The sequence below is a fragment of the Silene latifolia genome, chromosome 10 (assembly GCF_048544455.1).
Source record: "Silene latifolia isolate original U9 population chromosome 10, ASM4854445v1, whole genome shotgun sequence".
Lineage (NCBI taxonomy): Eukaryota > Viridiplantae > Streptophyta > Magnoliopsida > Caryophyllales > Caryophyllaceae > Silene > Silene latifolia.
In genome coordinates, this window is record NC_133535.1 from 49998429 (window position 1) to 50023407 (window position 24979).

General features: G+C 37.1%; 2 protein-coding genes and 1 long non-coding RNA gene across 3 annotated transcripts; 2 read left to right on the forward strand and 1 right to left on the reverse strand.

Moving 5' to 3' along the window:
- The first annotated feature begins 688 nt into the window (after positions 1-688).
- Positions 689-1770, forward strand: LOC141608985 (uncharacterized). Its single transcript, XR_012527108.1, has 3 exons — positions 689-802; positions 1454-1600; positions 1708-1770. It is a non-coding gene; the product is annotated as an uncharacterized LOC141608985 (long non-coding RNA).
- Positions 1771-4140: 2370 nt separating this feature from the next.
- On the reverse strand, positions 4141-17020 carry LOC141607566 (protein FAR1-RELATED SEQUENCE 5-like). Its single transcript, XM_074426917.1, has 5 exons — positions 16829-17020; positions 6737-7213; positions 5901-6646; positions 5581-5840; positions 4141-4808 (listed from the first exon to the last, which is right to left on the reverse strand). Exons 1-5 carry the CDS (start codon positions 17018-17020, stop codon positions 4141-4143), a joined length of 2343 nt encoding a protein of 780 aa, XP_074283018.1.
- A 5656-nt stretch (positions 17021-22676) lies between these two features.
- On the forward strand, positions 22677-24462 carry LOC141607567 (protein FAR1-RELATED SEQUENCE 5-like). The gene is made up of 5 exons (XM_074426918.1): positions 22677-22686; positions 23478-23541; positions 23649-23967; positions 24058-24301; positions 24401-24462. Exons 1-5 carry the CDS (start codon positions 22677-22679, stop codon positions 24460-24462), a joined length of 699 nt encoding a protein of 232 aa, XP_074283019.1.
- The last annotated feature ends 517 nt before the right edge of the window (positions 24463-24979 follow it).

The following is a 24979-nucleotide window of genomic DNA, read 5'->3' on the forward strand; positions in this document are numbered from 1 at the left end:
ACTGATGTGGCAGGCCCTTCTCAACCAGCCGTGCCCGCGGATGGTCGGGAAATTTATGTCCCCCGGAGTAATATGGATCACCACCCTTTCCTATTTCATTCACCTGAGCCCTTACAGTGCATGGAAGTGGTCCCTGAGAATCTGACTTGCACCATGGATTGTGGGGAACCCATGCCGAAAGCGGGGCTTTGTTCTCAGAGACCTGCAAAAATTTGAATAAGAAATTATTTAGGGGTGTTTTTAAGGAAAGGAAATACGTCTTGGACTACGTATTTAACAAATCAGAAGCTTGGTTAAAAGGGTGAGTCGATTAATTTCTATGTCAAACATATTAATACTTATATGTTGTCGTAACCATGTTCGCCTTATATAATTTTTTCGTTTTTTTGTAGGGAAGAATTGGCAGTTTTTTCAGACTTTTTCTTCGTGTCATGGGAAGACATGTTAACACTTGAACCTGGACAGGAAGTTATGAATTCTGTAATCGATTGTTGGTGCCTACTAATCAATAAGATGATGTATGACCAAACTGCACCAGTTGCATCCTCTCGTTGTTTCTTCGGGCTTAGTCACACCGTACTTGCCCTATCCTCACTCAATGCAATTTTTATAGTTCCAATTTAATTGTAACGTAAGTTTCTAAATTTAATAGCGCTGCCCTTCGTTTGAACAGAGCCCTGTACTGGATATTTGGAAAGCGAAGAAGAAAGGAATTGTTCTTGACAAAAAGGACGAAATCTGGGCTGGGTGGGATGCTTGGATTCAATCCTGTTTGTCTCCATTTCAACTTGGATCTGATATGGTAAGTGTAAATGTGACCTATTGTGAAGTGTAAATGTCATCACACCGAAAGTGTATATGTGATTTTCACAGAAAGTGTAAATGCCTGGATGTGATTAAGAAGAAAGTGTAAATGTCATGAAATATGAAGTGTAAATGCGATACATAGTGAAGTATAAATGTCATGATGTATAGTGTAAATGTGATTATATAGAAAGTGTAAATGTGAAGACATAGCGAGTGTAAAGGTGACTAAATAGAAAGTGTAAATGTCAGCACATATAAAGTGTAAATGTGAATATATGTAAAGTGTAAATGTCATCACATATGAAGTGTAAACGTGAGACATAGTGAACTGTAAATGTCGTGAGATATTGTGAAGTGTAAATGTAATGAAATATGAAGTGTAAATGTGATACATAGTGAAGTGTAAATGTCATCACATAGGAAGTGTAAATGTGAGATATAGTGAAGTGTAAAAGTTATGACACAGGGAGTGTAAAGGTGACTAAATATGAAGTGTAAATGTCATGACATATATAGTGTAAATGTGAATATATGGAAAGTGTAAATGTCATGACACAGGGATTGTAAATGTGACGAATTATTGAAAGTGTAAATCTTTATTTTTTACTGAGTGTATCTTTTATGTCTTTGTTGTCACACCTGCCAGGTCTTCATCCCGATCTTATCTGGCAATAATGATCATTACAGCTGTGCATGCATAAACTTCGTTTCCGAGCAGATAGAGTATTTGGACAACCGTCGATACGACGATGATTTTGAGAAGCTTCCATATTTTGGAATTTCCCGTATTGCGGTAATAATTATAAATAGCATACCTTAATTTGTTCTTCAGTGTTGATGTATTCTGGAATTGTAAACACTGCTTTTAAATTGACTTTTTTTTTAAATTCCTTTTTACAGTGTGATTTAATGGGTGCGTATCTGGAGTCTAAAGGGTTTGTCAGAGGTTCAAGGTTGCCGGGTTCAAATTTGTGAATGTCGAATTTAAATGGCAAGGTACGGGTTATTCTGCGTTTGATTGCGGGGTGTACATGATGATACACATGCTGCTTTTCAATGGGAAGCTATTTGACTGCGCCTTAGGTGAGAGGGACGTTCTGAACCTCGTCCGTGCTAAAGTGGTGTCGATTCTTATCCTGAGTGACCATAATAAAGTGAGGGAGAGCGTTCGCTCAAGGATAACCCAATTCAGGGAAAAGTATGGTCAAGGTGTGAACCCGGTCTCCAATGTTGCACAGAAGCGGAGCCTGGACGATGAGGAAGAGATTACGTACAGTAAACGTCCCCGTGTTGCAGTCCCACCCCCTAAACGCGTAGAAGGAAGTCCTGTGGTCAATTCTGTAGCCATACAGCGGAAAAAGCCCCGTTGTTGTTCAGCGTCGTGCCGATCATCGAGTAGCCAACCTTTGTCAGCCGTACGGAGCCGTCCCCGGGGCGGGGGGGATGGATTGGGTTGCTCAATTGACTGTGGGGCTGCTGGTACGCAGACTCTTGTTGTCTCGACCTTCTTACAGGACAATCAAAGCTTGGTCAGGGCCAATTAGTTACGATATTTAATTTGTAACTACTTCTCAATTTCTTACTATTATACGTGTGTTTTATTGCAGTGAATCAATCTATTGGTACAAGAGGGCATGCCGCAATACCGCTACCGGTCCGACATCATGACCATGCTTCCTGAGGTTGTAATGTCGCCTGTTGTCATTGAGTCGTGGGCTGTTTTGCTGAACCATTTGGAGTCTGCTGAACACTTACTTCCTAGGATGGCCTTCTTTGGGATACGTCATATGGTACACCCCCCCCCCCCCCGCACAAAGCCTAAAAGTTATACATTAGTTCTTACTTTTATTATGTAGTCTCACTCACTCCTCTGAACAGGAATGTATCATGCAGCTTTTGGATATACGTGAAGCGGCTCACGTCTAATGACATCACCGATCGGTTTGTATCACATTTGGGATACCTTCATCCAGGACTGTGATAAAACTTTCAACCTGAATGCCGAGTTTATCTTCGTACCTGTCAACATTGGTGGGCACTTTGCATGCGTGTGTATAAATTTTGGACAACAAACTGTTGATCTCCTTGACTACCAACATCATGCCAAATGGGATCAGTCTGAAATGTGCAATGTTACTCGCCAAGTGGCATCAGCTGTTAGCGGTTATTTGGACGTCAGAACGGACAGGGGATATGAGATTACTAGCTTTCAGCATCGGCAAATCCCGTTCAGGCGGCAAACACCCCTTCCTAACATAACAAAATCAGGGATTTTCTGTATGATGTATATGCTGATGTACGAGGGTCAACCTTTTGAGCATCCAGACTTGGAGAGGAAGAGGAATCGACGGTACTTGGTAGTCGAGTTGGTGGCGACGCTTGTTCTAGCTGACATAAATGTCAACAGAGACATTTTTGAAGCAAAGTTGAATGGGTTTATCGCTGGAAAAGAAGATTTATGGGCCAAGTTACAAAAGAAGCGCAAAATTAAGGCTGTGTTGTCGAAAAAGTGAACAATTTGTGGACATAATTTTTTTTAAATGTATTTTGTTTGGCAATTTTGAACTTAGAAAAGAAGGTTTTGTACTGTGGTTTGCAATGTTTGCAAGTGTAAGCTTTACAGTAATGAAGTGTAATGGTAAATTACACTAATGAAGTGTAATGGTTGACTATTTTTTGGCATTTATAATCATAGTTTATTCAAAGTGTAAATGTGACTAAATTGCAAGTGTAACACACTTGTAATTTAGTGACATTTACACTTTAAGTGTAAATGTTAACACACTTAAAGTGTAAATGTTAACACACTTAAAGTGTAAATGTGGTGACAGCCCAAGTGTAAATGTGAACAAAAAAAAGTGTAAATAAGAACAATTAGGAAGTGTAAATTTGAATAAAGGAGAAGTGTAAATGTGAACAAATAAAGTGTAAAACTGTCTAAATTGGAAGTGTAAATGTGAAGATATTCAAAGTGTAAATGTGAGGATATAGTATGTGTAAATGTGGAGTTACTGGAAGTGTAAATGTGCTGACATGGGAAGTGTAAATGTTAACACCAGTTATTTGAAAATAAGTGTAACTGTTACTTGAAATAACATAAGTAATCCAAAATAAGTTCAAGTAACACAATGTTTGGCTATCTAATAAAAAGAGAGATTTTGGTCTTATGACTCAGTAACTCTAACGTTGGTGTTACGAAAAGTTACACCAACTCTGCTTCAAAGTTACGCGCCATGAGACCAATTCCTTATCGTCCGCTCCAGTTATAGCACATCAAAGTTTTAAGTTACACACTCAAAATATATAGAGCAACACTTGTCACTGATCTGAAGTCTATTCTTGTTCTGACTCCAGCTCTTCCTCCTCCTCTCTCTCATCCTCTTCTGGTTCAGACGACCCTTCGCACAATGGCGTGTGTGCTGAGAAGGGGTTAGGGCAGTTTCTCTTGTCGTGATTTGTCATTCTCTTGCAATTCTTACACTTACGTTTGGGTTTCCTAGCCAACACCATTGCTTTTGTTTTGGCTGACAGCAATCTTTTTCCGGTCCCCTTGTTTTTCGAATTCTTTGGTGGCAATATCGTCACTACCTCACATGCCGTACAATTTAGAAATTTCTCCATTTGTTGATTTTTACTCAACACTTCCCCTAATGGTGACAGGGACTGTTTAAATGATCTAATTACAGCGGAAAAGCTGTCAACATCAGCTATTCCTTTGTCTCGAAGGAGCCCTACAGCTTCATGAACTTCTGACCACATTATTGACATTGCAATTTGTTTTTCATCGATGACTTGCATGTTTTCTGTTCCTTCACCATTAGTATTGAAAATCCTTAATCGGAGATACTCTTTCATCCATCTATTCAGAACATAATCTTCTGGTATAGTCTTTATCCCACTTGCTGAAAAAATCCATATTATATGGCGGCATAGGATTCCGCTTCTTTCGAACATCGTACAACTGCAGCTTGCTTTACGTGTACCTGTGTCATCAGATAAAGCTAGCATGTAAGTGTGAACGTTAAAAATAGTGTCACTGATGTAAAGTGTAAATGTATTGAATTGTAAAGTGTAAATGTTAAGTTATTAGAAGTGTAAATGTAATGATCTAAAGTGTAAATGTCATGAATTGTAAAGGGTAAATGCTAAGTAATTAGAAGTGTAAATGTAAACTAATAGGAAGTGTAAATGTTAAGGTACTAGAAGTGTAAATGTTAAGTTATAGGGGATTTAAATGTGTAAATGTCATATGATGTAAAGTGTAAATGTCATGAAATGTAGTGTAAATGTCAATAAGTGGAAAAGTGTAAATGTTAAGGTATAGAAAGTGTAAATGTTAAGGTATTAGAAGTGTAAATGTTAAGTTATAGGGATTTAAATGTGTAAATGTCATATGATGTAAAGTGTAAATGTCATGAAATGTAGTGTAAATGTCAATAAGTGGAAAAGTGTAAATGTTAAGGTATAGGAAGTGTAAATGTCATATGATGTAAAGTGTAAATGTCATCAATTGTAAAGTGTAAATGTTAAGTTATTAGAAGTGTAAATGCAAACTAATAGGAAGTGTAAATGTAAACTAATAGGAAGTGTAAATGTTAAGTTATTAGAAGTGTAAATGTTAAGTTATAGGAATTTAAATGAGATAAAAACAGAAAGTGTAAATGTCATAGGAAGTGTAAACTACCTGGACTCGTACACAACTTCAAAATTCTTCTTTACTCGGTTGAATCTTTGACAAAGATGTTACCTCTAGCTCGCCTCTCTCAATGAAACCTCCTGTTCTACATGTATCAATTGAGAAGATGGCTTCTTGTTTGAATTTGTGGAAAGCTGAATAGGTGTACACCTTTGCAGCATGAATCTCTAATGCCAGATGTGTTGACGCCGTTGCGGACGAGTGCTTATCCATGTTAACAAGCTGCTTCTGTGTATGTCTTTGTTGGTCCATAGCGCTCTCAAAGCGCATCCAAAACTCAACCAACGTTCCTGACTTGTGCTTAAACCTCTTGAAAAAGCTATTTTCGCTCTCTGATCTTTGAGTTGTCCTCATAATCGACGCCATCCTCAAGTCTCTGCAATGCGCCATCACCCACTGTCCCCTTATAGCATATAAATCTGCAAACCAATCATTTACGCCAACACCATGATCTTGAATTATTTGCTCCCAGATACCATCAAATTCTGCTGCCTCAAGCTCATCGTCCCATATAAGGTCATTAATTTTACATATGAACTCATTATAATCGCTTCTCGAGACGCCAAACTTACTTGGCATTTTGTTCATTATATGCCACATACAGAACCGATGGCGCGCTGTCTTGAAAATAAGAGGGACAGATTTGATAATACCTGGGTCCTGATCTGTAATTATGTACTCGGGTTCCTTACCCCCCATTGCTTGTAAAAACCGGCTGAAAACCCAATTAAACGACTCATAATCTTCCTTTGCAACAAGAGCCCCACAGAACGTCACAGATCGTTTATGGTGGTCAACACCTGTGAATGGTGTGAATACCATAGAATACTTATTGGTTGAGTAAGTTGGGTCAAATGACACCGCATCACAAAAAATTTTGTAATTATCTCGGGCGGTACCGTCCGCCCATATGGCCCTACGTAGGCTGCCATCATCGTCAAGGTCATAGTCAAAGTAGAAACCTGTTCTTGTTTCAGTCATTTCCTTGAAATGGTCAACAAACAACTGACCATCCCGTTCGTGAATAAAACATTTAACATCCCTATGGAAGTTCTTAAAATCATTTAAGCTTGCTCCAATGTTTTCGTATCCATTCACTTGTTCTTTGCAAATTATGTATGTTTTTGTTGCTCCTATCTTCAGCTGCCAATCAATCATTAACAGATACGTCATATAAATATAACATGAATGGAATTATTTATTTAGTATAGAGAGTGATTATGTATTACAAACCCTTGAGTTTGAAACGATTATCATCTTGTGATAATCTGTTATGTTACGCGACAATTTCTGGAACTCTCTGTCCTTAAGTGAGATAAGCTCGTGATTGTGACCCTCGTGGAACCGGTCAATTAATAAAAGACCATTCTTCATATATAGTCGTATCCTCGCTTTACACCCCACTCTAGTGACCCTGAATATCCTCTGTGACTTCTCCCCATCCAGTCCGTCATCCTGATCTTTTCTGGGCGTCTTGTGAGCGAAACCTTCTCGATTGCAGACGACGAGCTTTGACTTGATCTCACCGCCACGCCATTTTTTTGTTGTGTACCTACGTACATCAAACCCACAAGCAATGGCGTATATCTTATAAAAAGTCACCGCATCCTCAACCCCCCCAAACTCCTGGCCGATGTACGGTGTAAACCTCTTCTCCACCTCCCTACACAGCTCCTGCCTGTCAGGTTGAACCCCATTCTGTTTTACCGTCTGTAAATGTGCACAGTATAAGTGTGTTGAGTTTATGGATTCAAGTACCTAAGAGGGGGAGGGGGTGAATTAGGTACTATTTAAAAATTTATAACTCCAACTATATTGAATTAAAGTGAGTTACGAGGACAAAAGAGATGAGAAGATACTTTGAATAATATTGAAAGATTGAACAAGTATCACGATGAATGTTTGCTGAAGTATGAAAGCAACAATCGTTCGATTTGTATCTATTTGTCTCGGTTGTGGAATATGACTGCAGACCAAATGCGACAGTATGATGAACTGTTACTTCTAAGGTTAAGCAAAGCAAAACAAACAAACAAAGTAAATTGCAGCGGAAATAAAGTAAACACTTGAACACGAGATTTTTGAATTGGTTCGGCAAGAAACTCAAGTGCCTACGTCCAATCTACCATTTTATTGCTTTCTTTTAGTGATCTACTCTGATAACTAAAAGACCCTTACAATAAAAGACACCAACCTACTCCGGTTGTAAAGCTAGTACAAGAACTACTCCGTTCTTATGACAAGCTAACTCGCAACCTACTCCGGTTGCCAACTCACAACCTACTCCGGTTGCCAAGAGTTAAAGACTACTCCGTCCTAAACTCTACTAACACACTTAGAATGTTATAGGATCAAGTTTCCACTAACACATTCTTAACAAAGAATAGAGATGGACAACTTTTACAAGATCAACAATTCATAAGCAAGAGAGTTTAGTATAGAAAAGCAACAGTAACCACGACTGTAACAACTTGAAGACTTTTAATGGTTTTGCAAATAAACACGATTTTTATGCTTTAAAAACAATTTGCAAAGTTGGAAAAACTAATTCAGAAAAGTCTTAAGATTTTGTGAAGGAGGGACTCGCCTTTTATAGAGGAAATGGGTGAGGGGGTTGCTAGGGTTTTGAAGGGTCAAAGACCTCACATGTGAAGGGCAATAGCAACCACCCAAGACTTGCACCAAAAAGGGCTCTTTTGCAAAGGCAAGAATAGGGAAAGATAGTTTGAAAGATATCCTTAAAAACTCATGCAAATTCAGAAAACAAAGAGAGAAAAGACAAGTCACATGATGACAAGTTAACACTAAAAAGGCAAAAAGCATTCTTTGTTTTCTTAAAGAACCAAAGGGTTGAATTTGCATAAAGAGGAAACATTTTGAAAATAATAATTCAAACCACTCTTTATTGAAGACCATCTCCTTAATAAAAAATCTGAATTTTATCTTTGAAAAATAAGATTCACGTGAAAGGCTTTTGAAAGATAAAATGGGACTTCAAGTTTTACGAGTTGTGACAATAATCCAAGCAGCTGTTTACTTGTGAAAGCAACAGTCGTCTGGACTGTTTCTATTACTCTAATATACTCTACTTTCTCACTTGTACATTAGATGACACTTGACTTAATACAATGGGATGATTAACAACTTCAACACTTCTTAATCCATGCTTGATATGATCATATATCCTGAAAAGGTAAACTAAGATGACACAAATCAAATGGGCATGTTATCATCAACATAAGGAACCCAACAAATTCCCCCTTTGATGATGACAAGCCCCAAACGAATGTATAAGCAATGTAAACACCTTGATTCAAGATTTTCAAGCAAGATCAAACGAGAGAAGGGACAATATTACCTTACTTAAGGCAAAAGCTAGAATCAAACTACTATGACAATTTTACATTGCCCCAAAACAAGATTCAAACTAAGAAGGTTAGGCAAGACATTAGTTAATCAATAGCAAGGAGATTAAGAGCATGAGTTTACCTTTTCCCCCTCTTGACATCATCAAACGGAGGGATGTCAAAAGCATTAGAGTGCAGATATTTCACAAGAAAACACAAAAAGACACATGTAATCGTGACAAGGTAACAAAGTCAACATAAACATACGGATTAAACATAAGTTCACCATAGTTCACCACGGTTAAATAGAGTTTAATACACACCACCAAGCATCAAAATAACAAGTAAAGAAAATAGTCTTAGAAGGGCACAAACAAGGTGGGACAAAAGGTGTAAGGCAAAAGACAAGTTTGATTATGGGCAAATTCAGGGTGCGGAAGTTTGGTCATCGTTTTGAGGATAAAGAAGAAGATAGCAAAATGGTTAAGGTTTGACAATGAAGGTCTGAGTCACAGTCATCTCTCTCATGTTGCATTAGACTTTGTATATTGAAACCACCAAGGTATGCACCGATATAAGTTCTCAACATGTGATGAAGGAACATCAACTTCTTGTATTTTGCTTTCATATCATGAAATTTTTGACAAATTTGATCTTGACCTCTGAGCGTAGCAACAATTGCATACACTGTTGCTTTCCTTTCTACTTTGACCTTTAAGCATAGCAACAGTCGCATACACTGTGACTTCCTTTTAATTTCTTCCAAAATTTTTGCTTTACTTCTTTTCTCAAGACCGTCGCAGTTTTCAAATTCATCTATCTCGTTTCCAATAATCACTTTGACATTTCGCATATTGCCTTCCCTTTTTTTTTTCCTTCCAATTTTCCAACCAACTTCAATTTTCAATTTCATCTATCTCCGTTTTTCTAACCAACTTCCCAATCATCTCTTGATGCATATGTAGAACATGTAGTTGTTTGGTTCTTTGTTTCACATAGACCTTTGCAACATAAGTGGATTGAATGTGAAGGGGTGATGTCTTTGGGTATTGAAAAATGAAAGATTTTGAGCAATTTGAAGAGTATAAGAGACATCCATTTGAAGGTGGTTGAAAGGAGTAAATGGCCCAATAAATGAGGGAGGTGAGGTAATTGGCCCAACTAAACATATTTAATCACTCGAAATAAAAACGCAAGGTAGCATATAATAAACGTAAATTTAGATATGAGGTTGAGTGATTACCGACTCACAAATATGGTGTCAATTTTTGGTCTAAACATGATGTCAATGCACTTAGAACACTTAATAACATATGTCCAATTTTAATTTGATCAATTAAGGAAATTTGTAGAACTCACACTAAAAATCACAAGCAATTGATTAACCCAATTTCTAGTCTAAATTTCTCAAAATGTTCTCTTACAAGTGGCTTAGTGAAAATATCGGCAATTTGATTTTCGGTTTTGCAAAAGATAAGTTTAATATGTCCTTTTTCCACATGATCACGAATAAAATGGTGACGAATATCAATATGTTTGGTTTTAGAGTGTTGAATAGGATTTTTGGAAATATTTATTGCACTCGTATTATCACACATTAAGGGAATGGAGTCAAAAATAATACCAAAGTCCAAGAGTTGTTGCTTTACCCAAAGGAGTTGAGAACAACAATGTGCCGCACTAACGTACTCACTTTCGGCCGTAGAAAGAGCTACAGTGTTTTGTTTCTTTGAGGCCCAAGAAGTCAAGCAAGGACCCAAGAACGTTGCAATTCCGGAGGTACTCTTTCTATCCACCGTGCACCCCGCATAGTCCGCATCCGAAAAGCCTATAAGATCAAAAGGACAATGTAAAGGGTACCATAGGTAAAGATTTTGTGTTCCAATCAAATACCGAAGAATTCGTTTAACGGCTTTGAAATGTGATTCTTTCGGATTTGCTTGGAACCCAGCACATAAACAAACACTAAAGAGAATGTCGGGACGACTTGCGGTCAAGTAAAGAAGTGAGCCTATCATACCTCTATACACCTTATCACTAACATTCTTACCGAGTTCATCCTTGTCCAATTTGGACCCGGCTACCATAGGTGTATCATGAGGCTTACCATTAGTCATCCCAAATTTCTTAAGCATTTCCTTAATATACTTTTGTTGATGGATCATGATCCCATCCTTTGATTGCTTAATTTGGAGCCCAAGGAAGAATCCTAGCTCACCCATCATGCTCATTTCAAACTCCGATTTCATTAGATCCGAAAAATATAAGTAAAGGAGTTCATTTGTTGCACCAAATATAATGTCATCAACATATACTTGTACAACCAACAATTCACTGGACTGTTGCTTTAAGAACAATGTTTTGTCAACGGAGCCTCTTTTAAAACCATTTTCAATAAGAAATTTAGACAATCTATCATACCAACATCTTGGTGCTTGTTTTAAACCATAAAGAGCTTTGTCTAATTTGAAAACATGGTTAGGCAAGTCATTGTTCTCAAAACCCGGTGGTTGCTCCACAAAGACATCTTCTTCCAAGTATCCATTTAAGAAAGCGGTTTTGACATCCATTTGAAAGAGTTTAATGCCTTTGTGAGCCGCAAAAGCTATAAGCAATCGTATGGCCTTAAGTCTAGCTACCGGTGCATAGGCTTCATCGTAATCAATACCCTCCTGTTGGTTATAACCTTGCACCACTAGTCTAGCCTTGTTCCTTACGATTTCTCCCGAGTCATCAAGCTTGTTGCGAAAGACCCACCTAGTACCAATGACGGTACGATTAGGCGGTCTAGGGACTAAGTGCCATACCTCGTTTCTTTTGAATTGATTGAGCTCTTCTTGCATAGCAAGCAACCAGTCTGCATCGATCAAGGCGATCACATTTGAAGGCTCAATTTGAGATAGGAAGGCATTGTGGGCACAATACTCATTGAGGTGAGCGAGATTGTTGACGGATGATCTTGTTCGAATTCCCGAGTTGAGATCACTTGTGAGATTAGTGAGTGGATGAGAGCTTTGATGTTTCCACTTCTTTGGAACAATGGTTTCTTGTTCCTCCTCAACAAAGATCGATCACGATGGAGGATCTGTTTCTATTGGCCTGGAAGGTTCTTCATCCTCACTTTGTTTTGGGTTACTTGATTACGGAGGTGGATGCAACGATCGTTGGGTCCATTGCTTCGAGAAAAGAATCGATGCGAGAGGTGCTACGTGTTCCCCCGAGTTCTTGATCTCCTTTGAAGGTGACAGTCTCGTATCTTTGCAATTCAGTGTTGCGAGCTTCTTCATCCGTGAACACGAAGTCTTTTCGAACAAGACCAATCTCAAACTCATCATCCTCATCCTCATCATCATCATCCATGTTTTGTACCTGTCCAAGCACACTAGATTCATCAAAAATGACATGGATGCTTTCTTCAATTAACAAGGTGTAATACTCCGTATTTTAATAATAATTTATAAGAATAATTTATGTAATTTAATGATTGATTAAATGACATTTCTAATAATAAATACAAGTGAGACGTTAATTAAATAATAAATTAATAATTCAAGTCATGAATTGGGTTCGGCTAATATTTGTGCTTTGGGCTTAATTGGTAATCGAGTGTTGGATTGTGTGGTATTATTATATGGGCCGAATTTATTAAATTGGTATTAGTGTAATCGGGATTTATATCGGGAATTAATAATAATATGTAAAGGTAATTATGATTATAATAATAAATAATAAAGTTATGGCAATAATAAATTAGTAAGTATTATATGAGGAAATCATAGTTATGTAAGGATTAATATTATATGATAATAATAATAATAATAATAATAATAATAATAATAATAATAATAATAATGATAAATCATGTGATAATTAGAATAAGGTAATTATAATAGTTTCCTAATTGACCTCGTATTCTCTATAATCCTACACTATAAATACCCAATAATCTGGGAAATAATTTATAAAATAAGAAGGAAGAAATCTAAAGGAAAGAAGAAAGGAATTAAGGAAGAGAAAAGCAAAAGGATTAATTTTTATTCTCGCCTCAAGGTAATATTTCAGACCATCTTATGTATACACTTTAGCATATTATAACTCGATAACTAGACCACCATAGGACTCGAGATTTAGACCTAGAGCAACCTTGGACTGCCGAGATTCTGACCTGACATTATTTGACCGACGTTGACCTTGCTAGGGCGGTTTTTGGGGCGGTTAAAAGTGGCTGGTCAGGGGGGTTACGGGTTTTGGTTGTGGGGATTGGGATGGGTAATTGAACCCTTATTTGGACTCGTCGTGATCTGGGCCAGGGTTGGTTGTGATGGGGGAAAGTGGGCGGCCAGTTTGGTGATGTTGTAAGGGTGGTTGGTGGTGGTTGGTGCTGGTGGTAGGCCGGAAAATGCGAGAACAGGGGGAAGGGTTTGAGGGGTTGTTGGTGTCGTTTCTGGGTGGTTGTGGGCTGCCGTGAGTGGTTGTGGTCAGTTGTGGGACCACCGTGGGTCAAGGGACACCACGGTGGTGGCCACTGGTGGTCGTAGGGTGGTTTAAGGAGGTGAGTGAGGGTGAAGTGTTGGTTGTGTCGGGTTTTCGGGGGTCTGTGTAGGGCGCGGTTGTGTGGCTTGGATAGGGTGGTTAAGCTAGTGCCTGGTGGCCGACGGGATTGGCTGTAGTGCGAGCTAGGTTGTGGTAGGCTTGGACAGTGGTGTCGGTGGCTACAAGTGTCGGGGGACGCGGGTTTTGGTGAGGTAAGGGACACGGTAAAACCGTGGTGGTGGGGTTGTGTTTGTTACGGGATTGTATTCTAAGTATGGACGTGGGATTGTCTTCACGGGATTGGGTGTGGGTTTTATGGGTTTGTTTAATTAATCATTAAATCGGATTTACGTAATCGTTATACGGGAATATAATTAATTAAGTTAAATTGTAATCAACTAAATTAATATTATGAGTTAAATAGTAATAATTAAATTTGGATAATTAAATATAATAAATAAATGGAACAAACCAATAAATAATTAAGTTCTAATATTTATGTTAGGTGACGATTTGTGAAGAAATTATAATTCGGGTTCGGATTACTTTAATTATTTGGATCGCTTGAGCTGCTTGTTGGAATCGCTTGCCAGGTAGGGATTATCCTACTCAACTTACATTTATGGGATTGTTAATTGTTTATATATATGTGGTTGATTTATATATTGAGATTGTGATTATGAATGTGGAATTGAGAAGATGGAGTTGGGTTCATTATGAGTATTGGCGATTATTGTATTTTGATTGAAGGGACCGAACTGCTAGTCCTTGTGAGTTATTATTGGAAGGGACCGATATACCGCTAGTCCTTGGTTATTATTTGAAGGGACCGGTCTGAGCAACCGCTAGTCCTTGTGGCGTCAGTTGATCACTGGCCGCCCCTCAGAGTCTCTTCTCTAGTAGGCTCACTACTAGGGAGATGTGCACATTCGGAGCTGAGGAAGCGTTAAGACAGAGTTTGGGAGGAGTAGAGGTGATTGGAGTTTAACATGGATGGTTGAAGGTTATGGGTGTTATCAAAACATGCGATTATCTTGGCTGAGTTGGATATATTATTATTGTGCGTTGTTTAGTTAGTCCCTACTCAACCTCGTGGTTGACTGTGTATTCGTGAACACCTGCGGTGAACCGTTTTATGGGGAGCAGATTTGACTGGTACCAAAGATTAGCTGACTTGGGAGCATGGGATGAGAGCCAAACTTGGAACCGTAGATGAAGTCTAAATCACATATATAGTTATATCACTTATTTAATTTCCGCTGCGAGTTGTATTTATTTTTATAATAAGTTTTAGTTGATTAAAATTGTAAAACATATGTAATCATTAAAGTTTTTATTTAAAGTACTTTGGTATTGTTATACTTTGTTATTCACTACCTCGGGATACCGAGATGGTAACAGTCCTATTTATTTGGGAATGTCTAGCTAAAGGCTCCTGGATAAATGGGGGTGTTACACAAGGTTCGTTTATTGTAAACTTTATAGGCCTTGCTATGATCGGAGTACCCAATAAATACTCCTTCATCACTACGTGGATCGAACTTACCCAAATTGTTTTTACCATTGTTATGAACAAAACATTTGCTTCCAAAACATCTAAAATATGAAATGTTGGGTTTTCTTCCACGTAACGATTCATAGGGAGTTTTATTTAATATACTCCTTATCATGACACGATTATGAATATAGCAAGCGGTATTTACCGCTTCGGCCCAAAAGTTCTTAGGCAACTTACTAGATAATAACATTGTTCTAGCCATTCCTTCAAGGATTCTATTCATCCTTTCAACCACACCATTTTGTTGTGGGGTTCTAGGAGCCGAGAAGTTATGGTCTACACCATTGTCATCACAATAAGCACCAAATGATGAGTTTTCGAATTCGGTTCCGTGATCGGTTCTCATTGAAACAAGTTTTAAACCAAGTTTATTTTGAATCTTTCTTAACCAAATTAGAAACTCATCAAATGTCTCATCCTTAGAGCTTAGGAAGAGTGCCCAAACGAACCTAGAGTAATCATCAACAATGACACACACATAACGACTACCACCTCTACTTCTAGTTCTCATTGGTCCACACAAGTCGATATGTAAAAGTTGCAAAGGTTGAGATGTACTCATAATTCTTTTGGATTTAAAGGAACTTTTAACATGTTTACCTTTAGCACATTCATCACATACTTTATCAAAATCAAACTTTATATTAGGAATGCCTTCAACTAAGTCAAGTCTTTTAAGGGTATTAAGAGTTTTTGTACTAACATGGCCAAACCTTTTATGCCATAACCAAGGATCATTGTTCATTACACTCATGCAAGACATGGTGTGACCGGATAGAGTGTTCAAATTAGTTAAGTATACGTCTTTGACACGTCTTCTTTCGAGTATTAGTTCATTAGTAGTGGCATCAAATATTCGACACAAATTAGCACTAAATTCTACAATATTACCCTTATCACAAAGTTGAGAGATACTAAGGAGATTATGCTTCAAACCTTTGACAAGCCGCACGTTGTCGACACAAAGTAATGATGACTTACCAACCTTTCCAATGCCAATTACTTCACCTTTCTTGTTGTCACCAAACCTTACCGTGCCACCATCATATGCTTGAAGTGAGAGGAATTGGCTTCTATCACCCGTCATGTGACGAGAGCATCCACTATTCAAGTACCAATTGCGGCCGCCTCTCACCAAGCCCTACACAAGATTAGACTTTGAGTTTAGGAACCCAAACAAACTTGGGTCCCCTTTTGTGATCAACATATCTCATGGTATCTTTCCTAATCCATATTTGCTTAATTATTTTGATGTTCTTGTTAATGTCATGAAATCTTTTCTCACAAGTGTTGAGGACATGACCATTCTTACCACAATAATTGCAAATAATGTATTCGGGAAGACCCACGTATTTTCTCCTTCTAAAATTAGTTTTAGGCTTCTGGATGCAACAGTCGGTCTGACTGTTCCATTTGAACCCCAAACCAGCAGTTTTGTTACACCTCTCGGTTTGATTCGTGAGGAAGTTTAACATGGTTTGACTTCCTTCCCATTTTTCAGTGATGTTTTTAGCACTAACAAGTTCCTTGTTTAGTTCCTCGACTTTGAAGGTGAGATACTTGTTTCTTTCTTTAGAGCTTTCAAGCTCCCTTTTCATTATGTCATACTCGGATTTAAGCTCCATGAAAGTTTCAGATTTTTGTTGAACATTAAGCTTAGGACTCGAGATGCATTTATCTAGGTGAACGATTTTAGATCTAGATGAACTACATTCGGGAGATTCATGTTGAAATTTGACAAATTTTTTGTGAAGCATTATAATCTCCCTCTTGTAGGCATCTATGTTAACCTTAAGACATTCATTCTCCTTGGATAAGTTAGTGACTAGTTCATTTGAAACTTCATTGCTACTTTATCGAGGGTGACAGATCGAGACACTTTGTTACTTTAGGTTCTTCTACCTCATCAACTAGGTCATTAATGACGCCTTTGAAAAGAGATTTTTCTTTTAAAAGTTCATCATTCTTTTCAACTTCTATAGACAACCTTTTTTCCACTATGAAGTCATGAGTGTGAGCATTGAGTTTCGACACAAGATATCCAATTCTTTCTTTAGAATCCTCATACTTAGATGTCATCTCATCAAGACGTTTGTTTAGATCAACGAATTCATCGGATCTATGATGAGGAGTAGATCTAGAAGTGCTACACTCGGGCATACCCTTTTGAAGAAAGGTAAGCCTCTCATGAAGAACCTCTATTTCTTTCTTGAGACTAACTACCTCACCTTTTAGACACTTGTTTTCATTGACCAAACATTCACTTTTCTCATTGGACTTGTCTAAATGTTTGTCGAAGCAAACAGTCTCAGACACTGTTTCTTTTAGGTCTACAATCTCAACCACAAGGTCATCTAATTCATCTTTGAGAGCATCTTTGTCCTTCAAAAGGTCATCACGTTCCTTGGTTAGCAAGGAAACTTGCATCACCAAAGTGGTGTTGACATTTTCAAGGCCAGAGACATCCGTGGGGATCATTTTAAGACACTCAAGTTCTTTAGTCAATTGTTTGTTCAATTTGTTGACTCTTTTTACTTCATCATAAGCCTCAGAGGTGACAGTGACACTGTCTGTTGCTTTCAGTTCATTTTTAAGGTTAAAGTTTTCTTGAGCAATTTCTTCAATTTCGTCTTGCATGACATCAAGCTTATCATTTTGTGAACGACACTTATCAAAGAGTTTGTCAAGAAGCTTACATACCTTTTCTTTGGAGTAAGATCTAACCTTGGCTTTTAGATGTTTTACCTCATTTTCAGAGTCCGAGTCGGAATCATCGGGGTGAGCCATGAGACATCTAAGATGTTCAATTTTGGAAGTTTTTGAGACTTTGTCCTTGAGATGACTTGTAAGACACATTTTAGACTCTAGTTGCTCCTCGATGAGTTCCTCATCTTCCTCGGAGTCGGACATTCCCCAAATTACGGTCATGACTCTATGTTTGTAGTCCCTTTTAACTTTGTCTCGTTTTTCCTTTGATTCGATTTCATCCCACTTGGGACATTCTTTAACTTGGTGAGTTTTATCACCACACTTAAAGCATCCCACGGTGGAACTAGGTCGTTTCCTAGGAAAACGTTTTTTCGAGTAATTATTATTGAACTTTCTATTTTCTAGATCATTGACCAACCCAACTAGATTCCTTGAGAACATAGCAAACTCTTTTTCCTCCTCGTCTTCTCCATCGCTTGGAGAGGACGTGAGAGCGAGGCTCCTTCCCTTTGAAGACTCACTAGAATGCTTATCGAGATTGAACTCGTGAGCCATTAGTGATCCCATTAGTTCATGAGGAGATAGGGTTGACAAATCTTTGGCTTCCTCTATAGCGGTAACTTTGGGTTGCCACTTAGAGGTTAGACTACGAAGGATTTTCCAAATGATGTCCTCGGACTCGAAATCCCTTCCTAGACTTTTTAGCTCATTAATAATACAAGAAAAACGTGAAGAAAAGCTATTTATGGACTCGTCCTTTGACATTCTAAACATCTCATATTGTTGCATGAGAAGGTCAATACGGTGTTTTCTAACTTGGGAAGTCCCCTCATATGCAAGTACAAGAGAGTCCCAAATAGATTTTGCCGTAGGACATCCAGAGATTCGACTAACTTCCCCCTCACCAACACAACGTTGAAGAATCGACATTGCTTTGGAGTTCTTTTCGGCAAGTTTGAAATCATTTTCATTGTAATTTCTTTCCTCCTTAGTTTTGGTGAAACCGGTTAGTATATCGGTTTCCTCAATAACAAGAGGTCCATTTTGGATGATGTTCCAACATTGATAATCGATACTTTTGATGTAATGTTCCATTTTGAGTTTCCACCATCCAAAATTCGAACCGGTAAAGACCGGGATCTTGGAGTGTTTCTCGGAATCCATTACCCACGAATCAAACTCTAAGGCGATTAGCCTCGATCAAGAGCACGAGGCTCTGATACCAATTGTTGAGTTTATGGATTCAAGTACCTAAGAGGGGGAGGGGGTGAATTAGGTACTATTTAAAAATTTATAACTCCAACTTTATTGAATTAAAGTGAGTTACGAGGACAAAAGAGATGAGAAGATACTTTGAATAATTTTGAAAGATTGAACAAGTATCACGATGAATGTTTGCTGAAGTATGAAAGCAACAATCGTTCTGACTGTATCTATTTGTCTCAGTTTGTGGAATATGACTGCAGACCAAATGCGACAAAGATGATGAATCACTTCTAAGGTTAAGCAAAGCAAAACAAACAAACAAAGTAAATTGCAAATAAATAAAGTAAACACTTGAACACGAGATTTTTGAATTGGTTCGGCAAGAAACTCAAGTGCCTACGTCCAATCTACCATTTTATTGCTTTCTTTTAGTGATCTACTCTGACAACTAAAAGACCCTTACAATAAAAGACACCAACCTACTCCGGTTGTAAAGCTAGTACAAGAACTACTCCGTTCTTATGACATGCTAACTCGCAACCTACTCCGGTTGCCAACTCACAACCTACTCCGGTTGCCAAGAGTTAAAGACTACTCCGTCCTAAACTCTACTAACACACTTAGAATGTTATAGGATCAAGTTTCCACTAACACATTCTTAACAAAGAATAGAGATGGACAACTTTTACAAGATCAACAATTCATAAGCAAGAGAGTTTAGTATAGAAAAGCAACAGTAGCCACGACTGTAACAACTTGAAGACTTTTAATGGTTTTGCAAATAAACACGATTTTTATGCTTTAAAAACAATTTGCAAAGTTGGAAAAATTAATTCAGAAAAGTCTTAAGATTTTGTGAAGGAGGGACTCGCCTTTTATAGAGGAAATGGGTGAGGGGGTTGCTAGGGTTTTGAAGGGTCAAATACCTCACATGTGAAGGGCAATAGCAACCACCCAAGACTTGCACCAAAAAGGGCTCTTTTGCAAAGGCAAGAATAGGGAAATATAGTTTGAAAGATATCCTTAAAAACTCATGCAAATTCAGAAAACAAAGAGAGAAAAGACAAGTCACATGATGACAAGTTAACACTAAAAAGGCAAAAAGCATTCTTTGTTTTCTTAAAGAACCAAAGGGTTGAATTTGCATAAAGAGGAAACATTTTAAAAATAATAATTCAAACCACTCTTTATTGAAGACCATCTCCTTAATAAAAAATATGAATTTTATCTTTGAAAAATAAGATTCACGTGAAAGGCTTTTGAAAGATAAAATGGGACTTCAAGTTTTACGAGTTGTGACAATAATCCAAGCAGCTGTTTACTTGTGAAAGCAACAGTCGTCTGGACTGTTTCTATTACTCTAATATACTCTACTTTCTCACTTGTACATTAGATGACACTTGACTTAATACAATGGGATGATTAACAACTTCAACACTTCTTAATCCATGCTTGATATGATCATATATCCTGAAAAGGTAAACTAAGATGACACAAATCAAATGGGCATGTTATCATCAACATAAGGAACCCAACAAAGTGTAAATGTAAATGTCCTCAGATATGAAGTGTAAATGTGCTGTTCTGAAAGTGTAAATGTCATCAAAAGTGTAAATGTCAAAACTATAGTAAAAGTAAACATCCAAAAGTGTAAGTGTAAATGTCGGTAGAAAACGGAGTGTAAATGTCTTTTTACGAAAGTGTAAATGTCAGCAAAAGTGTAAATGTCAGCAGAAATGCAGTGTACATGTGATGCTTTATAAGTGTATATGTCAACAAAAGTGTAAATGTTTTCAGAATGCTAACTCAAATTAAAACTATAATATTAACAATTAAAAGGTGACTATAACAATTAAAAAGTGTAAATGTAAAACTATAGCAAAAAGAGTAAATGTCAACAAAAGTGTAAATGTTGTCAGAATGCTAACTCACATAAAAAATATAACAATAAAAATGCAAAGGTGACTAACAATAAAAAAATGTAAATTTAAAAGTACACCAAAAGTGTAAATGTGAGCAGGAATGCAGTGTAAATGTGATGCTTTAAAAGTGTAAATGTCAATAAAAGTGTAAATGTTGTCAGAATGCTAACTCACATAAAAAATATAACAATAAAAATGCAAAGGTGACTATAACAATAAAAAAGTGTAAATGTCAACAAAAGTGTAAAGATAACAAAAGTGTGTTGACATCCAAATGTGTAGCAGAAAGGAAGTGTAAATGTGATTGTCTGAAAGTGTAAATGTCAACAAAAGTGTAAAAGTACACCAAAAGTGTAAATGTGAGCAGGAATGCAGTGTAAATGTGATGCTTTAAAAGTGTAAATGTCAATAAAAGTGTAAATGTGAGCAGGAATGCAGTGTAAATGTGAGCAGGAATGCAGTGTAAATGTGATGCTTTAAAAGTGTAAATGTCAACAAAAGTGTAAATGTTGTCAGAATGCTGCTAACTCACATAAAAAATATAACAATAAAAATGCAAAGGTGACTATAACAATAAAAAAGTGTAAATTTAAAAGTACAAGAAAAGTGTAAACGTGAGCAGTAATGCAGTGTAAATGTGAGGCTTTAAAAGTGTAAATGTCAACAAAAGTGTAAATTTTCTCAGAATGCTAACTCACATAAAAAATATAACAATAAAAAGTGTAAATGTAAAACTATAGGAAAAATGTTCATGTAAATTTTGTCAGAATACGTTCATGCTAATCCAAACTAAAATTAATGAAAACCCAGCATGAAGATTTACTTCTAACAATCTTCATTCCAAACCCAGTAACAAATAATCAAAACAAGAATGAACAAATTCGATGACATGCAAAATCAATGATTACCTTCATCCTTCCTATTCAACTGAAAAATATGAAAACGTTACTGAAAAGAATGAATAAAATGAAGAAATACCATTGATGCCATCTATTATTTGCATGTTTACGCTCATTTGGAGGATTTAGAGAGAACTTTAGCTTCGTTTTGAGATGAAAGCACCCAGTTTTAGAGAGAATAAAGAAAGAAAAAGGTTGGAATTAAGTGTGTTCAGGAAGGAAGAATGTGGGAAGTGGAAACATAGTACAAAGGATATATGGTTTTGTCCATGAGAAATGATCATTGGTAAGGACAATTTGCGGAATTGTTGTCCTCTCTTTCATAGCCAAGCTTTTCCTTTTTTTTTGGCCTACATTTTGTAAAAAATCTCCACCATAGATGTTGTCCATCTAAGGGTCCTTATAAGGACTTAAGGACTCAAATGAGGTAAGGGACTCATTAGATTTTACCTATATATACCATCTAAAGGTCTATATATATACCACCTATATATATATATATATATATATATATATATATATATATATATATATATATATATATATATATATATATATATAGAGGTAAGATCTAATGAGTCCCTTACCTCATTTGAGTCCTTAAGTCCTTATAAGGACCTTTAGATGGACAACATCTAAGGTGGAGATTATTTACAAAATATAGGCAAAAAAAAAAGGGAAAAGCTTGGGTAGGAAAGAGGAGAACAAACCCTGCAAGTTGTCATTCCCAATGATCAAAACTGACGGACAAAAGGATATATCCTTTGTACTATGTTTACACTCCCACATTCTTCCTTCCTTAACACACTTATTTCCAACTGGGTTCTTTCTTTCTTCTCTCTAAAACTGGGTTCTTCATTTTGAAAACAAACTTTTCAGCTAAAATTCTCTCTAAATCTTGCAAATCAGCGTAAACATGCAAATAATAGCGGCATCAATGGTATTTCTACATTTTATTCATTGTTTTCAGTCACGTTTTAATATTTTCAGTTGAATAGGATGGATGAAGGTCATGATAAAATTTGCAGGTCATCGTATTTGTTCATTCTTGTTATTGTTATTTGTTACTGGGTTTGAAATGAAGATTGTTAGAAGTAAATCTGCATGCTGGCTTTTCATTAATTTGAGTATTGAGTAGTATCAACGCATTCTGACAACATTTACATGAACACTTTTGTTGACATTTTACATTTACACTTTTTAATTGTTATAGTCACCTTTTAATTGTTATTGTTATAGTTTTAATTTGAGTTAGCATTCTGACAACATTTACACTTTTGCTGACATTTACATTTTTACACCATCACATTTACACTGCATTTCTACTGGCATTTACACTTACACTTTTGGATGTTTACATTTACACTTACACTTTTGGGACATCATAATTTGGACATTTACACTTTTGGAACATTTACATTTATTGGACATTTACATTAACACTTTTGGTGTAGCTTTACATTTACACTTTTTAATTGTTATAGTCACCTTTTAATTGTTATTGTTATAGTTTTAATTTGAGTTAGCATTCTGACAACATTTACATTTTTGCTGACATTTACAGTTTCAGAATAGCACATTTACACTACGTTTCTGCTGACATTTACACTTACACTTTTGAATGTTTACATTTACACTTACACTTTTGGGACATCATAATTTGGACATTTACACTTTTGGAACATTTACATTTATGGAACATTCCCTTTATATTTACACTTTACTTCGACTTACGTTTACATTTACACTTCATATCTGATGACATTTACATTTACACTTACACTTTGTGCACATTTACAGACTCACTAAAACAGAATGGAGTGCAACCTGACAGGCAGGAGCTGTGTAGGGAGGTCGAGAAGAGGTTTACACCGTACATCGGGCAGGAGTTTGGGGAGGGGGGGGGGGGGTTGAGGATGCGGTGACTTTTTATGAGATATACGCCATTGCTTGTGGTTTTGATGTGCGTAGGTACACAACAAAAAAATGGCGTGGCGGTGAGATCAAGTCAAAGCTCGTCGTCTGCAATCGAGAAGGTTTCGCTCACAAGACGCCAAGTAAAGAACGGGATGACGAACTGGTTATGGAGAATTCACAGAGGATATTCAGGGTCACTAGAGTGGGGTGTAAAGCGAGGATACGACTATATATGAAGAATGGTCTTCTATTAATTGACCGGTTCCACGAGGGTTACAATCACGAGCTTATCTCACTTAAGGACAGAGAGTTCCAGAAATTGTCGCGTAACATAAGAGATTATCACAAGATGATAATCGTTTCGAAATCAAGGGTTTGTAATATATAATCACTGTCTATACTAAATAAATAATTCCATTCATGTTATATTTATATAACGTATCTGTTAATGATTGATTGGCAGCTGAAGATAGGAGCAACAAAGACATACAGAATCTGCAAAGAACAAGTGAATGGATTCGAAAACATTGGAGCAAGCTTAAATGATTTTAAGAACTTCCATAGGGATGTTAAATGTTTCATTCACGAACGGGATGGTCAGTTGTTCGTTGACCATTTCAAGGAAATGACTGAAACAAGAATAGGTTTCTACTTTGACTATGATCTTGACGATGATGGCAGCCTATGTAGGGCCATATGGGCGGACGGTACTGTCCGAGATAATTAAAATTTTTTTGGTGATGCGGTGTCATTCGACCCAACTTACTCCACCAATAAGTATTCTATGGTATTCACACCATTCACAGGTGTTGACAACCATAAACGATCTGTGACGTTCTGTGGGGCTCTAATGGCAAGGGAAGTGTAACACCCCTAATTTCCTTAACACTCCTAATTTCCATAATATAATTTTTTAATTTTATTTTCCTATAGTTTATATTTTATTTTTCGGGAAAATATCCGTCTCTTGTCTTTTGGGCTCGTTGGGCTCGAAAACGATGAAGACCCGCTCCTTCCTTGGGTCTCACGTGTTTCTTGGTGTTGATGGGTAAGTTTTGGGCTTAAGCTTGAAATAAACCCATGAGCTTCTCTATAAATATGAGGGGAAACCAAACCCTTGCTTTTCTTTTCTCATAATTCTCAAAACCCTAAACCTAATTTCTCCCCTCCTCCTTCCTCTCTTGGTGCCGCACGCCCTACCCTCTTTTAGGGTTTTCGTGTGCCTCCTTCCTCCTCCCTTCATCATCTTTCGTGCTTAGATCGATCCTACTTCTTGGATTTATCTATCTTCTTCGTAAGTTTTATGTTTTCGCATAGTTTTATAGTTTTATAGTTTTTATATATAGTTAGTATATTTATTAGTTTCGTTATCTTTGGCACGTGGG